This window comes from Osmerus mordax, chromosome 8, assembly GCF_038355195.1.
Source record: "Osmerus mordax isolate fOsmMor3 chromosome 8, fOsmMor3.pri, whole genome shotgun sequence".
Classification (NCBI taxonomy): Eukaryota; Metazoa; Chordata; class Actinopteri; order Osmeriformes; family Osmeridae; genus Osmerus; species Osmerus mordax.
In genome coordinates, this window is record NC_090057.1 from 913,406 (window position 1) to 930,086 (window position 16,681).

At 49.0% G+C, this 16,681-nt stretch overlaps 2 protein-coding genes across 3 annotated transcripts; one reads left to right on the forward strand and one right to left on the reverse strand.

Annotated features, from left to right (window-relative positions):
• The first annotated feature begins 10,076 nt into the window (after positions 1-10,076).
• mrps18a (mitochondrial ribosomal protein S18A) lies at positions 10,077-12,721 on the forward strand. Its single transcript, XM_067241953.1, has 6 exons — positions 10,077-10,252; positions 10,635-10,666; positions 10,932-11,036; positions 11,457-11,580; positions 11,780-11,852; positions 12,069-12,721. Exons 1-6 carry the CDS (start codon positions 10,099-10,101, stop codon positions 12,211-12,213), a joined length of 633 nt encoding a protein of 210 aa, XP_067098054.1. The 5' UTR covers positions 10,077-10,098; the 3' UTR covers positions 12,214-12,721.
• Positions 12,722-12,815: 94 nt separating this feature from the next.
• rsph9 (radial spoke head component 9) lies at positions 12,816-16,502 on the reverse strand. Of its 2 annotated transcripts, none has more exons than XM_067242238.1 (5): positions 16,162-16,502; positions 15,785-15,959; positions 15,513-15,642; positions 15,098-15,244; positions 12,816-13,383 (listed from the first exon to the last, which is right to left on the reverse strand). In XM_067242238.1, the coding sequence occupies exons 1-5, from the start codon at positions 16,386-16,388 to the stop codon at positions 13,223-13,225; spliced, it is 840 nt and encodes a 279-aa protein (XP_067098339.1). In that variant the 5' UTR covers positions 16,389-16,502; the 3' UTR covers positions 12,816-13,222. The 2 variants fall into 2 exon arrangements, with proteins under 2 accessions (XP_067098339.1, XP_067098340.1); XM_067242239.1 differs by having other exon boundaries at positions 15,791-15,959; positions 16,162-16,388.
• Positions 16,503-16,681: the final 179 nt, after the last annotated feature.

A 16,681-nucleotide genomic window follows, 5' to 3' on the forward strand; every position in this document is an offset into this window, starting at 1 on the left:
TGCACTCATCCTTCCCAGCACCAGAGCACATACTAGTGTCAGGTCTGGGTCTTTGACATTTCATTCCAGTCACCCAACCAATCAGATTCTAATCAGATCTTCTGTTGACGATATATAATACTGCAACTTATAATAGCATCTTCAAAATTCAACACGTTAACTCGGTAACTCTGACTCTTGAGAATAAAAATATGGAACAATAGAACAATAGAACCCAGGCATAAAAACCGTCCGGCCTCGTCTTTGAAGATGTGATGTATCGGTTCCTCCCGGCTCATGTCTGGGTTGGTTTTGCATGTGCTGCTTGTGACACAGGGAGAGCTGTCCTGGTGCTGAGTTTCAGGACAGTAAAACTGCGGCTCGGCTGAGGGGGGTCCAGCACTGGAACCCGGGCTGCAGCTGCAAGACAGAGTGGATGGAGGAGAGAGAGACACAACCTCAGATTGAAGACATCTGTCTTCTCATCGCCATCGAGCACATTCATCTGGATCGGATATCAAGCAGATATTTAACCCGCATCATGTATCAAGCAGATATCTAACCCGCATCATGTATCAAGCAGATATCTAACCTGCATCACGTATCAAGCAGATATCCAACCTGCATCAGGTAGATAGCTAACCTGAATCAGATATCTAGCAACAGTTGATTACTGTGATGCCTGAGACTAGGGACTTCAGAGGGGAAGGTGGTGGTGGTGGAGGGGTTCTAGGGTGGTGGTGGGGGGGTTCTAGGGTGGGGGGGTAGTCTGCTGGGGGGGAGGTAGGGGGAAGGATAAGGAGGCCAGGTCCTCTTCTGTTTCAAATCTTTTGTCAGCGAATATCTCCTAATTAGGCTGAGGATTTGGACTGGAGGAGCACTTGACTGAGTTTACTGTACTCCCCCTCCTCCTCCCCCTCCTCCATTATAGAGACCGGAAGAACACGTGCCTTCCTCTCTGATTGGAGTTTCCCTGGAAACAGTGGTGACCGACGGCTGTGATTGTGTGTCAGATAACAGTCTCAAGTTGATCCTGTGAATCACCCACCACGGAGCAAGGACAGAGCTGGAGGGCAAAGGTCACCAGTCTCTCCCCAGGGCGCACAGAAAGCAGACATACTCTTTGGAACACACACTGAAGCAGGAGGACTGCGGTGGAGAGGTATTCACTCTGAAACCCTGACTCTACAGACAAAAAGTCGTTTATTGCTCATGATTCCGTTGTTTAAACAGGGCCACTGAGGCTTACGCAGTTCATCCAGATAAAGGCTATAATCTCCCGTAAACGTTTATGTCTTATCGTTTAACTTCTGAACCTGCCAGGGAAACATTCCTCCTGGCTCTGTGCAGAGGTCTGGAGCTGAATTCCCTGGGCTCTGATTACCCTGAACGATTTGTATACGTTTCAGGAGAGGAGGGAACTATTTCTCATCGGGGGCATTAAAATGATGACCACATCTGCTGTCATCAAAGGTAGGGCCGGAATACAAGTGACCTCAGCGATGACCAGTGGAGGTTCATCTCCCACAAGGCACTGAGTCTGTAGAGGGGGAGGGAGGGGAAGAGAGGGGTGAGAGAAAGGGGGAGAGAGAGGTAGAGGGAGGAAGGGAGGATCATTAGCACCTGAATAACACCACTGCCCCCTGCTGGCCAGTCCCCTGTCTAAGGCTAAGTGTGTCTTGATTACATGTTGTTCATCCAGCACACGCTTTCAAAACATAAAACATCAATGCCTGTGTGTTTGATGGCACTGGGCAGCCCTGGGGTCACCTGACCACCCTGGGGTCACCTGACCACCCTGGGGTCACCAGACCACCCTGGGGTCACCTGACCACCCTGGGGTCACCTGACCACCCTGGGGTCACCTGACCACCCTGGGGTCACCAGACCACCCTGGGGTCACCTGACCACCCTAGGGCAGCTCTCAGCGCTGGGGGGAGCGATGGCGAGGCACTCGGCTCCAGAATGCCACCGGGGGCGTCATGGAAATGCTCAAGCAGGAAGGAGCGCTCCCTGAGTCTGACCAGCGGAACGCTGTTAGAACACTGATAAAACGCTTTTAGAATGCTGTTAGAACGCTTTTAGAGCGCTGTTAGAACGCTGTTAGAACGCTGTTAGAACGTTGTTAGAACGCTGTTAGAATCCTGTTTGAACCCTGTTAGAGCCCAGTTAGAACCACGATATCTCTGATCCCTGGTTCTCTGCCGTGCATTCTGCATGCACTGCTTGGTGTGTTGCTTAGGATGAGACCGTCTGCTATCAGAGACACAGCTGTGAGAGAGGAGTAGAGATGGTTTTAATGGGGCTGGGAGTCTGAGCCGGGCTTCTGTGTGTGTGTGTGTGTGTGTGTGTGTGCGTCAGAAAGACAGTCTGAACTTAATTAAATCTTTGTTTATTGTTTTCTTTTCGTTGTCGCCTGAGATCGTTTCCTTGCGCTGTAGCCTCAAGTCCGTGCCAGGTCATGTCGGAAGCATTGAGAGTCTGGAATCAGCTCTACGGACTTCTAGCCAGGTCTCAAGAGGCACGGACATGTAAACAAAAACACACAAATCAACACTGGTGGTTTCAAACACACACGCACAAATACTCAAGTTCTTTCAAAATCCAGAAACATATCTATACTGTTCCACCTCAACAAGCTGCAGGGCTTCTTATTGGCTGGTCCAAGGGTTGACTGGGACAGATCAGACAACAGCTTCGTTGAATAAGAACGACAGGAGGAGCTGAAAACCCAGGAGGAGGTGCAGGAGGAGGTGCAGGAGGAGGTGCATCAGAAACTAAACACCCAGAAGGAGAGGCGTGCAAGGGAGAGTGGAGCTTGTTTTCATCTGAATAGGAGCTTTGAGGATCCGGGCGGTCATTGTGTCAAACGTTCCCTGCATTAATGATGCATCCAGGGGGCCAGCAACACACTGAGACTTGTGTGTGTGTGTGTCTGCAAGTGTGTGTGTGTCTGCAAGTGTGTGTGTGTGTGTGTCTGCAAGTGTGTGTGTGTGTGTGTGTCTGCAAGTGTGTGTGTGTGTGTGTCTGCAAGTGTGTGTGTGTGTCTGCAAGTGTGTGTGTGTGAGTCTGCAAGTGTGTGTGTGTGTGTGTGTCTGCAAGTGTGTGTGTGTCTGCAAGTGTGTGTGTCAGTAGACCAGCTTGTGTCGGAGACAAAGGCGCCAGCGGAGTATGTGAGGACAGAAGCAGATCACTCTGGCAGAGAGGAGGAGAGAGGAGGAGAGGAGAGAGGAGGAGAGAGGAGGAGAGAGGAGGAGAGGAGGGGAGGAGAGAGGAGGAGAGGAGAGAGGAGGAGAGAGGAGGAGAGAGGAGGAGAGGAGAGGAGGAGAGAGGAGGAGAGGAGAGGAGGAGAGGATAGGAGAGGAGGAGGGGGAGAGGAGAGGAGGAGGAGGAGAGGAGGTGGAGATGAGGAGGAGAGAGGAGGAGAGAGGAGGAGAGGAGAGGAGAGAGGAGGAGAGGAGAGGATAGGATAGGATAGGAGAGGAGAGGAGAGGAGAGGAGAGGAGAGGAGAGGAGGATAGGAGAGGAGAGGAGGAGAGGATAGGAGAGGAGGAGGGGGAGAGGAGAGGAGGAGAGGATAGGAGAGGATAGGAGAGGAGGAAGGGGAGAGGAGAGGAGGAGGAGGAGAGGAGGTGGAGATGAGGAGGAGAGAGGAGGAGAGAGGAGAGGAGGAGAAGAGAGGAGGAGAGGATAGGAGAGGAGGAGGGGGAGAGGAGAGGAGGAGGAGGAGAGGAGGTGGAGATGAGGAGGAGAGAGCAAGAGAGGAGATGAGGAGGAGAGAGGAGGTGGAGATGAGGAGGAGAGAGGAGAGGGGAGATGAGGAGGAGAGAGCAGGAGAGGAGAGGAGGAGAGAGGAGGTGGAGATGAGGAGGAGAGAGCAGGAGAGGAGAGGAGGAGGAGAGAGGTGGAGGTGAGGAGGAGAGAGCAGGAGAGGACAGGAGGAGGAGAGAAGGTGGAAATGAGGAGGAGAGAGCAGGAGAGGAGAGGAGGAGGAGAGAGGAGGTGGAGGTGAGGAGGAGAGAGGAGAGGGGAGGAGAGGACAAGGAGGAGAGAGGAGGTGGACATGAGGAGGAGAGGGGAGGTGGAGATTAGGAGAGAAGAGAGCAGAAAGAAGAAGGAGAAGAGAGGAGACTACACTGCTGGCAGAGAGAGGGGGAAGTGAGGAGAGGAAGAGAGGATAAGAGAGAAGCAGAGAGGGGAGCAGAGAGTAGACTAGACTGTTGGCAGAGAGAGGGGGAAGTGCTGGTACAAGAGACTCCAAAAAGCATTGATTTTTCACAGGAGGTGCTGCCAGTCAGCACGTACGCCCAAGGGGAGGGGAGGGGTGTCTGGCGGAGAGGGGTGGACAGGCTCCCCCTGAGAGAGACTGGGTGAGGAGGGGACAGGGGGGAGGGAGAGAGACTGAGTGAGGAGGGGACAGGGGGGAGGGAGAGAAACAAAGGGGGGAGGAAAGACAGGGAGGGGTAGAGACAGGGGGAGGGGTAGAGACATGGGGAGGGAGAGAGACAGCAGGTCTGAAGCTGGCAGCATCAAATCTGTGCCGGGGTGATTCACCAGACTTATTCCTCACCTCCATGAGCTTCTCAAATCCCTTCTCTTCAAATGGACTAATTGTGTTCAGGTCACTTCCATCAGCCCTTCCAAGTGAGCCACTCAGGACAGACCGCCAGTGACAGCTCCATGCCAGGCCTTGCCCATCACAGAAAGGCAAATCCAGACATTCCATCAGCATGGGAATGAGTTATCCTGTCGGGGGGGGGGGGGGGGGGGTGTCTGATGCAGATCGCTCCTGCAGTCAGAGGAAACAGACACAGGCCTGAGGCCCAGAGCTGAGTGTGTGACTGGGATGGGAAGCGGTGAGGGCCCGTCATTAGGAAGCACAAGGAGCGCTGAGGCAGATCCACTCTTCAGCGGTGCTTGAGTGAGAGGAACAGGGCGTGTTCCCACGGCTTCTGCAAGGCATCTGTGTGCCGGGTCAGCCAGACGGCTTCACAAGCCCCAAGTCACGCCCCTCCGCCCTGAGGACACAGAGCTCATCATCATCTGCTCGTCTGGATGAGAGGGGATGAGGAGGGATGAAGGGGAAGGGGGCAGGGCTGTGTGTGGCGTGATCAGCTCCTCTCATCCCCTGGTCTCATCCCCTCAGCTCCACTCGGGCTGTGTGGAGCTGTTCTCCAGAAGGCCTGGTGAGGCGGCTAACCTTTCCTCGCAGCCATAACTTCCCACCATGACATTAAACCAACATGAGCCCCCAGTGTCTCCCAGCGCTCGCTGTGAAGGTGTCAGGACACTTCTTTTCATCTGAGGGAAATCCAATCTGATTTACTCCGCAATCTGATTTCCTCTTCTCGCCCCTTTCCCTCTGTTTGTGTAGGGCCATGTTTCATTTGAATATCAAAGGCAGCGAGATGGTGGCCGGACACTTTAAACTGAATTTTTGGGGGCTTCTTTCAAGGAATGTGACCGCTTAAGTGTCCTTGACGAAGGGAGAGGGTCATCGAGACAATGGTGTCTTTGTGACTGTGGGGCGACAGTAATCTCTATCATTCAACCCTCTCTGCTCATTGATTGGATCACCAGAGATGCCTTTTTACATCTCGGACCACAGTTCTGCTGGGCTAGGCAACATTCAAGGACTTGTTGAACAGTTTTGAACCTCACTGGTCCAGTAGAGCAGTGATGGTTACGGGATGGGTATCATTATGGGATAGAGCCTTTGATTGCAGATTAAGAGGTCTCAAGTTCAAATCCCTCCGTACGTCACTTCGGAGAAAAGGTCTGCTAGACTAACACATCATCGTGGTAAAAGAACACATTACTATTATACATGAACACATTATTATTCCATTGTGGTTTTCCTGTCTCTGAAGCTCCCTTCCCCCACCACGGCAGACCCAGTCCATCACCGCCATGGCAACACTGCCAGAGAAACTTTCTGAAAATCGATGAAGACAAATAGGTTTAAAAACAGCTATTAGGGTTGTAAACAAGTTTGGTCTTGGTGGACCCGGCCTTCTGAACTAAACTGTGACCCTCAAGATCAAAACTAGATCAAAACGGGGTGTTCAGAATGAAGAGGCATTCCTTGTCTCTAGGCAACCACAGGAACCCTCTCTGTCCATTAATGTTCTGTTGACCCCTGTAAGGAGCGTATCCGGTAGCAACGTCTGTAAATCACGTGAGAGGAGCTCCATGTTCAGGGCCCCAGGCCATCTTAATGGTTTCCCTTTCACAACTGGTTCTGTTGGAAGGTACAACCTTACCCCGAGGTAAAGAAAAGAGCCGTTATTCCGACCAGGAGGTGAGGAGACCAGGAGGTGAGGAGACCAGGAGGTGAGGAGGACCAGGAGGTGAGGAGGACCAGGAGGTGAGGAGGACCAGGAGGTGAGGAGACCAGGAGGTGAGGAGGACCAGGAGGTGAGGAGACCAGGAGGTGAGGAGACCAGGAGGTGAGGATACCAGGAGGTGAGGAGACCAGGAGGTGAGGAGACCAGTAGGTGAGTGGCCAATGATCTTCTGCCTCAATTTATGTTTATGACCTCGTAATGAAGATGTGAGCTGAACTCCAGTTTAGATTTTTTTTTTTTTTACATCCTGAGATGTTTGAGGTCTAACGGTGGTAATACAGGATGTTCCTCGACTCTGACCATCTAAGTACAGTTAGAACTAGACACTTCTGATCCGTGATTTCCTGCTGTACTTTCTGTATGCACAGTCACATGTCACTTTGGATAAAGGTGTCTGCTACATGAATAAAATAAAAATATATAGTTTATTTTGACGTGATTAACTAAGGTTGTGAAAATGAAAGTCCACAGACTTGAGTTCTGAGACCGTTGTCAGTCCAACTTTAAGCGGCTACATTTTATAACATAATAGTGGCGTCTTGTATGCCAATGGCAAACCCCATCTAAAGATTAAAGGAGAGAATAGGGGTGAAGATTGAAGGGTTGGCCTTTTATTCTTCTCTAGTCTTCTATGAAAAAAACATTTTGTCTGTAAAGTTTATCATCAACAGCTTTTGTGTTTTCAGAGGCACGCGATCCGGCGCTCGCGCTATCTCAGAATCAGCGGTGTCTCCTCATCTTCTGTCTGGCATGGAACCGCCACCTGGATCCGCTACACAGCCAGGGCATGTCGCTGCGCCGCCCCTCCGCCAGCCACCTGGATCCGCTACACAGCCAGGGCATGTCGCTGCGCCGCCCCTCCGCCTGCCTCCCGTCCGACAATGAGCTGGGTGGAGGAGCTGCGTGCGTGACATTAAAATTAAATTAAATTAAGAAGAGGCATTTATCCAAGATACGTATAGAAAGTAGAAAGAATAGCAAGAAATCAAGGATCAGTGTAGTTCTAACTTTATTTCGGTGGTTAGAGTCGAGGACCAGTCTGTGACCCCTCGCTATGTGGAGGATTCTTGGCACGATCATCAACACAAGGAACCTAACACCAACAATGCAGAGAACGTGTTATATGTTCGTATACATTACCGCCTTATTATTTATACCTTTCCCTTGAACATGCTGATATATTTGGAGTCATATCCTCACATGGGTACAAATCACAGCAGAGGCTACATGTTCCGCACATCTGGAAATACCGTGTTTCCTCCGCATGACTGATCGTAAATTTAGAGGGCCGAAAAGTGCGGCAGGAAATGTTGGCTCATGCTGAAGCTATAACTTGAGACCCTGTTCCACTTCAAGCCGATGTCGTTTCATGAGAAGGGATTTGGTTGCTTTCTTGGTTTGCGTGTAGTTGTTGAAATGACCGTTTAACCCAGTAGAATACACCGGGGAGGAGAGAGTTGAAGGCCCAACTGGCCTATGTTTAGGCATGCAACTCAGATGCATTTGTGATTTAAAGTCGATGAAGGTCGCCACTGGGCAGTATGAAGATGTGAACTTTTTTATTCAGAGAAGCAGATGTACTGTAACTGACAAGTACCACACTCCTGGACCTACAAAGTCCCCTTACGTGATCAGTATCTATGGAAAGAATAACAAGACTATTACATAGGCACCCCTATCCTTGTGTTTTCACTGGTTTATCTCCTTCTATCGGCCTTGGAGATGTTAACAGATTGTCAACGATGTGAAACGTAATAGTGAAACTATTGTCACATGACAGTTGTTTTAAACCTCATATTACTGTCTCAAGTCCTCCGCCATCATCCCTGTGCCCAAAAAGCCAAGGCCAACAGGACATAATGACTACAGACCCGTCGCCCTGACCTCTGTGGTAATGAAGTCTTTTGAGCGCCTGGTGCTGGCACACCTTAAATCCATCACAGACTCTCTGCTTGACCCCCTGCAGTTTGCCTACAGAGCCAACAGGTCTGTGGACGATGCAGTTAACATGGCCCTCCACTTCACCCTACAGCACCTGGACTCCCCAGCATCATATGCCAGGATCCTGTTTGTGGACTTCAGCTCTGCCTTCAATACCATCATCCCCGCCCTGCTTCAGGACAAGCTCTCCCAGCTGAACGTGCCTGATTCCACCTGCAGGTGGATCACAGACTTCCTGTCTGACAGGAAGCAGTGCGTTAAGCTGGAAACACAAGTCTCTGACTCCCGGTCCATCAGCACCGGATCTCCTCAGGGCTGCGTCCTTTCTCCTCTGCTCTTCTCCCTGTACACCAACAGCTGCACCTCCAGTCATCCGTCCGTCAAACTCCTGAAGTTTGTGGACGACACCACCCTTATTGGGCTCATCTCTGGTGGAGACGAGTCTGATTATAGGTGGGAAGCGGCCAACCTGGTGACCTGGTGCAGCCAGAACAACTTAGAGCTCAATGCTCTTAAGACAGTGGAGATGGTTGTGGACTTCAGGAAGAACACAGTCCCACTCACCCCATCACCCTGTGTGACTCCCCAGTCAACACTGTGGAGTCCTTCCGCTTCCTGGGCACTATCCTCTCCCAGGACATCAAGTGGGAACCGAACATCGGCTCCCTTATCAAGAAAGCACAACAGAGGATGTACTTCCTTCAGCAGCTGAAGAAGTTCAACCTGCCAAAGACAATGATGGTGCACTTCTACTCAGCCATCATTGAGTCCATCCTCACCTCCTCCATCACCGTCTGGTACTGATGCCACTGCCAAGGACAAGAGCAGGCTGCAGTGTATCATCCGCACTGCTGAGAAGGTGATTGGCTGCAATTTGCCTACCCTCGAGGACCCTGAGTCGAGCGAGGAAGATTGTGGCCGACTCCTCCCACCCTGGACACTCCCTGTTTCAGTCACTCCCCTCCGGCAGAAGGCTGCGGTCCATCAGGACCAATACCTCACGCCACAAAAACAGTTTCTTCCCTTCCGCTGTTGGCCTCTTCAACAAGGCCAAGGGTTCACACTGACTCTAATGACTTCCTGCTTAAAACACACTGCTTTTTGCACTGCATTACAAAATTGTATCTTGTACATTTGTATTTTTTGTAATATTTGTATTTTTATATTGTAAATTACGGCAACTTATATTTTATTGTATATTTTATTTAATTCTAATTCCACTTAGTACTGCTAGTTTATGTACCCTTAGTATAGATAGTCCACGTATTTAAATGTTAGGTTCCCATATGTTTATTGTATGCACCTTCCTGCCAAAGCAAATTCCATGTCCTTGTCTGTGCAAACTTTCATGGCGAATAAATCCCATTCTGATTCTGATTCTGACATCAAGTACAAGGAAAAAAATCTTATTTTAGTCACGTCTTGAAAGAACATACACCAATATTGCTAGTTAATGATAAACTGACAGCTCCAAATAGACCTACACTCCAACTTGAAGAAAATAATATAATTATGAAAGTGATCCTATCTGGTTAGCCTAGTAGACTACACTTGCTTCTGCGGGATATGGGTGTAAGAGACTCCCAAACAATTTGTCCTGCACCACATCCCCTTTCAGAGACTGACGATATCCCTCCTTCCTTTAGTTTGTTTTACAGTTATTTATATTCGCATTTCGAATATTTATATTTATTTTGTCGATGTTCGTTCAATTCTTTCAACTCTCTCCGCCTGGAAGTCACTGGTCAGTTTGTGCAGAGACCGAGGGCGTCGCTGTTACACCGGAAATGCCCTAGAGCACCAGGAACTGACAGAAGGTCAAAATTCCAACATGGCGGCGCGCAGTGTGTTAGGGTCTATCTGGATTTCGTTATCTGGTGTTAAAGGTGTTGCGAGCAGAGGCAGTGTAAATGTTCTGAAGAGGATTAATATTTTTCCCCAACTTCCAGCTTTTGTAAATATTCAGACAAGAGGAATCCGGGAGGGTGAGTATCGCATCCTTTGCTAACCGCCGGCTAATGACGAGTAGCAATGCAGTATGCATTCACGATTGCTAGCTAGCTACCAGTTAACTAAGCCAAAGCTAGCCTTGATGTCATAAACATGAAATGAATGATTGTCATATGCCTGTTCGCGTTTGTTTTACGGTAATGAGCCCACAAGACACGCTTGATGCGTCTATCTATTAGGCTACATCGACAAATAAGCTACTGTAGCTAGCTAGTAATGTAATGTTTGTTACGAGGCTAGTTAGCTACCTGGCTACCTGGGGTTCTGTGTGAGACAATTACTATTCCAACACTTGAACATAGTTATCTAATCCTCTAGTTTGAGAATTTAAGATTCAACTGTTTTGTGTGTCAACAGTGGTGGAAAAGCAAGACGGCAAAACGACAATCGTAAGTTCTTGAATTTGGTCGGTCATTTCATCTAGCATAATTTTATGGTTCAAGTTAGTTTTTCATCTGAACCGGCATACTTGTGAACACTTTTTGGTACACTTTTAATTATTTACCAGTATGCATACAATACTGCAAACATATACTTAAAATATGTTTGTTTATGCTAAATTCTTTGGCCTGCTAAATAATACATATTATTATTATTCTGTGTGGTTGTGGATGTGTGGTACCCTAACTCAAGCTTCTCCCTCTGCGAGCTCAGATTGAGGGGGTGATGGTGGAGTCGCCCGCAGATCTGCAGCCCCCCAACTCCACAGCTAAGTGTCCCATGTACCGCTGGAACCTGCAGAACAAGTACAACTACACGGTAAGGCTGCACCACTGGCACAGCGACGGCACCCTCACTGGCACAGCGACGGCACCCTCACTGGCACAGCGACGGCACCCTCACTGGCACAGCGACGGCACCCTCACTGGCACAGCGACGGCACCCTCACTGGCACAGCGACGGCACACAGCCATTACATGGGCCAGTTTCAGTTATGAATCTGTTCATGACTTGTAATCTAAATGCTGATGGCTTACGCACATAACCAGAACCAGTTCAATCATAGCTAAGGGGACGTTTTGATATTTGGACCAGGGAAATATGGGGAAAAAATACATTCCATATATATGAATATATATATATACAGTCCAGAACCAGGGTTATTGTGTGTTAGTATTGAATCAGGCTCAGTAGGGTCAGTGGTACAGGGTTAGTGATATTCTGGTCTGGTTCCTCCAGGACGTTCTCCTGCTCAGTCAGTTCATCCGTTCGGACGGAGGAATGCTGCCTCGACGAATCACAGGCCTCTGTGCTGACGAGCACCGCAAGATCTCTGCCTGCGTCCAGATGGCCTTCAGAGCAGGTGTGTGTGTAGCAGGTTAGCCTGTGTGTGTGGCAGATCAGCCTGTGTGTGGCAGGTTAGCCTGTGTGTGTGTGGCAGATTAACCTGTGTTTGTGTGGGTGTGTGTGGGGCAAGTTAGCTTGTGCATGAGATGTTTTGTTAGACAGGAAGTGAGATGACCTCACTCCCACAGCGTTCTAAAGGCCCAGCTGTCTTCCAGGTCTCCTCCCTGACCACAAGCCCAAACTACCCGAGGGCCATGTTCCAAAGAGGCCCAAGCCCCAGCTCAACAGGTATGTGCACGTGTGTGTGCACGTGTACATGCGTGTGTGTGCACATCATTGAATTGAAAGAATTCTGATTTAGTACCTCCCTTCACATATGGCATGTTCATGCAGTTATACGGTCACCTGACGATGAGAGTATAACCCAGCTGTGGAGCTGGCCTGGGTGTTTTCAGAGCAGTGGTTCCCCCTCCTGACAGCCCACCCTGTGTTGTTGTTGTGCAGGTACCTGACGCGCTGGTCGGTGGACTCTGTGAAGCCCATCTACCGGTCTGGTCTGAAGTGGTGCAAGAAAAGAGTTTCTGTCGGCCATGTTGCTCTTTCTGACAACATACGCTATGGCAAGAAGCCCCTGTACCTCAAACACTGACCGCTGTACCTACAACACTGACCCGAGCCCTGACCTCCAACCTTTACCCCTGACCTCCAACCTTGACCCCTGACACTGGCCCTGACCTCCAACCTGACACTGGCCCTGACCTCCAACCTTGACCCCTGACACTGGCCCTGACCTCCAACCTTGACCCCTGACACTGGCCCTGACCCCTGTACCTCAAACACTGACCCCATGCCTGTCTCCAAGAATGGCCCTCTCGTTTTGGATTGGTCCGTTGAACTTTCAGGAGACTCCATTGGAGTGCAGCTGTTCTGGTATTGATATATTGTCGAGTCAAAGGTCATCTCCACACCCTCAAACAGCCAGACTAGTTAATGTTTCTGCTTCTATTTGAAGATGCCCAGAACATTAACTCTTAACTCTGCGACAGCCTTCTGGAAGCCAGTCCGTCTCACAGCTTCGATGTAGGTGGGATGTGGAGCGTGTATGAGCGTGTATACGTAACATCAACCCAGATGTGCAAATAAAACGTATCCGTTTACTCCATCTTCTCTGTTTACTGTGTGTGTGTGTGAGAGAGAACTTCCAACTTGGCATATGGAAGTAAGTCACAACAGCAACTATCCACTTTTTTTCATGTTTATTTTGTACTTCAACAACTGGGAAAACATATTTTGCATAAATACAACTAAAAGTTTTTTTTTTGTGAGATGAGCTTGTGTAGAGTTGAGGGTAAGGTTAAGTCCTGTGTATGTGTGTAGAGAGTTAGAGTGAAGTCAGGTCCATGTTCCCCTGGTCTACAGCATGAAGGGCAGGTTCATGTTCCCCTGGTCTACAGCATGAAGGGCAGGTCCATGTTCCCCTGGTCTACAGCATGAAGGGCAGGTCCATGTTCCCCTGGTCTACAGCATGAAGGGCAGGTCCATGTTCCCCTGGTCTACAGCATGAAGAGCAGGTCCATGTTCCCCTGGTCTACAGCATGAAGGGCAGGTCCATGTTCCCCTGGTCTACAGCATGAAGAGCAGGTCCATGTTCCCCTGGTCTACAGCATGAAGGGCAGGTCCATGTTCTTGAGTCCGTCGCCCATGTAGATGTAGCCATGCTGGGGCGTGTTGGGGACGTGGTAGCCGGTCAGGCCAAGCCACAGCAGGCTACGCACCACACACACACTGCTGCCCCGCTCAAACTGCAGGCTCCAGGACCCTACACACACACACACAGTATTATACGTACACAGACCCTATACACATACAGTACAGTCACACACACAGCAGACATATAGCACATCCATGTTTTCATGACTTGGCATCATCTCTCACACAAACAGTTCCATATTGTCTGTATATTTTATTGCTTCCAGACTCCTTGTCCACCACACCCGATCTCTCTGTGGAGCATGTAGCTGCACACAGCTGGTCCTGTACGAGGGTTAGGGTTAGAATGGAGCTGTCCTGTATTACCATGAGGGTTAGAATGGAACTGTCCTGTATTACCATGAGGGTTAGAATGGAACTGTCCTGTATTACCATGAGGGTTAGAATGGAGCTGTCCTGTATTACTGTGTATGTAACTTGTGTACTTGTCCTAATGTGAGTTGCAGATCAAGGTGGGCCACCCAGCCTGCAGCTGTTGTGTTGGCTGGCACCCAGGGCTGGAGAACACCGTGTTAATGCCGAGAGAGCAAGATCCAGAACCAAAACATTCAAGGCACACTGAGCCTCACCACCTCTCTCTGGAAGTCATTTCTAAAAGTGTATCAGGGCGTTCGGCTAAACAGCTTCGATGAATCTTCACCTCAGTGATCCAGATGGTCGTCTGTGAGCTTTGGCTATTTTCAATGACCTGCAGACTGTTTATTTTCTGAGGCTTGGTTCTTTTCCACCCTCAAACTATCAAACATGATTTGTGCCCAAGAAATGTTCTAGATAAACTGTCTGTGATGTGACATCCTCCACATTCCTGGAAGCACAGACTCAGTTTCTGCTTCTTTGTTGAGTTCATAGATGTAGTGAAGCTCTTAATGATTGTGACTTCTGCCCTGTCACACAAGGCTGTGTGTTGAATGGTCTGGCAAGGTTTCACAAATGGACTACATTAAGTAGTCTTTTGTTGACAACTACGAAGTGTTTTGGTCAGATGGTTATATACACATGCACGCGTATCGTTTGCTAGTGTGAATCCAGCTGAACAACCTCAAAACATTAGGACAGTGTTTCCCCTAGGTTTAAAATAAGTGTAAATAAGATAAATAAAATAAGCCCATTTACTTTGTTTAATAAAAGAGCAATCTATAGACCTGTTTTATAGGAAAGGTAACCTTAAATGACTTATTTTGTGATCGGGCGCTATAGATAAAAAATAACTTGACCTTCCAGGGAGGTGGGGGGTGCCCCTAATATAATGGTAGGGGAAACACTGATTAGGAGGTTTCCTCAGGTTGGAATATCTTTCTCACCATCACACTAGGCCTGTGGTTTCCCTGTGTAGTAAACCATGACAGTAATACTGTCATTTAGAAATGCAGGGACGAGATGTCAGTAGCCGGGCTATATCTCTTACCTCGACATTACATTTCCCCAAAAAATATTAATCACTGACGGACAGTTTAAACATGCGTAGCTTTCTCCATCATACTCTGGAATCTGTTCCATCTGGAGTAGATCACTGTTCAGCCAAGCTCAGACACCAGCTATCGTGCTGCCTGAACAGACTCAGTGAAACAGCATGTCTTCACTGTTACCTGCCCCCTGCTTCAGGTGTCAGTGGTCCGACCCCCTACTTTTACCAGAATGTAAAACATGTTTTATCATGGGGAGGTTTGGGTGGTGAGTCTGTCTGGGGTCCTCCAGTGGGGTGAGTCTGTCTGGGGTCCTCCAGTGGGGTGAGTCTGTCTGGGGTCCTCCAGTGGGGTGAGTACCTTTGGGGACATCGCTGCTCAGGGGGTCCAGGAAGTCTATGGAGGGGTCCTGCTCAGCAGTCTCTAGGATGGACTTCTGCTTCAGACTCCGGGGCTCCGTGAAGTGGAGGAAGTTTCTCAGCTTGTCCGCCTCAGAGAACGACAGACCTGCGACACACACACACACACACAGGCTACACACATCTACACGCACACACTCATCTACATACACAGTCTACACACAGTTACGATACACACACACATCCACATGCTCATTTACACTGTCTATACACACATGTACATACACACATTTCACTGTCTACACACACACGTGTTGTCTGGTACATTTCCAAGCAGTAACATGCTGTTTTTTAACTCTCCAGGGACCACACACTTGACCGGAAACACACAGAGTGGATGTGTCACGTAGGCGGACCTTCAAAGCTGCGGTTGGTCTGAACCAGGCCGTGGGGACTCCGGATAAAGGCTCCTCGTGGAACCACGGAAACTTCCGTATCGATGGTGTGGACCGTGGCTGCCAGCCTCACTTCCTCCTTCACCTTGATCTGCGCAACCACAAACAGCCTCCACTGAGTCACGACTAACACGCAACCGAGTCCATTACACGGCCGTTAATCACGACCGCTAAGTAAAACACCGTTGTATCAACATTTACGTGACCTTTCAACAACAGCTCATCACGCTCACCCGTACCGAGACTTCCTCCTCTACAGCCTCGTCACCCTCGCCCTGCCTGCGGGTCTCTGTATGCTCATATTCATGGGACGGGTCGCCCACGAAACGGCCCTTCGCTGCCGCCGACACCTCCGCCAGCATGTCCTCGGTGGTAGGTGGAAGCAGGTGCCAGTCTACACAGTTAAAACTAGAGAGGAGGGAACACACTTTCACACAGGTGACCCCAGAATTGAATTGAAATTCAATCATGATTGTAGGTGAATTAGATAGTGTGCAAGCTAGTTAGACTAGCTATATAGCTAGTACTGTAACGTTGTTAGCTTCTTTTGACACAGAACAATCAGTAGATGTCATATATATTAGATACTTGTTTTAGTAATACCGCTTACCTGTAGAGGATATTTTTGTCACGCATTTCATCATCTTTAACTCCTTGTGCTATGAAATAGTCGCCCTTTATGCCCAAAATCTTGCCCCAAAGCAGGACACGGTTGAATTTGTAGTTTTTCTTCAGGATCACCAGGGAAGTATGCAGGGCCGCTCTTTGCTCACTGCTCAAAGTCAACCCAGTACCAGAAACGAGGTCCAATGAATAGTATAGCGTGTTGGAATCCATTTTACGAGTCAATACGTGACTTTAATTGGCAAAATATACGTAAAAATAGGAAATGTCAGAAGTCTAAACGGCAAAAATTGCTAGGTGTGAGATTAGCTGTAGTAAGCAGTCCGGTTGCTAGGGAAAACAAATATCCAAGTTACGCGTGTTGCCACAGCAACGCAGAGCGCGCACTGATCTGGGAGTTTTTGTTGTTGAGCAAACCAAACTATTAGCTACAACATATTCAAATTACTTACAAAAAGTTACATGTTTAAGAAAATGCGTTGGATGTTTTTATAAACATATATCAA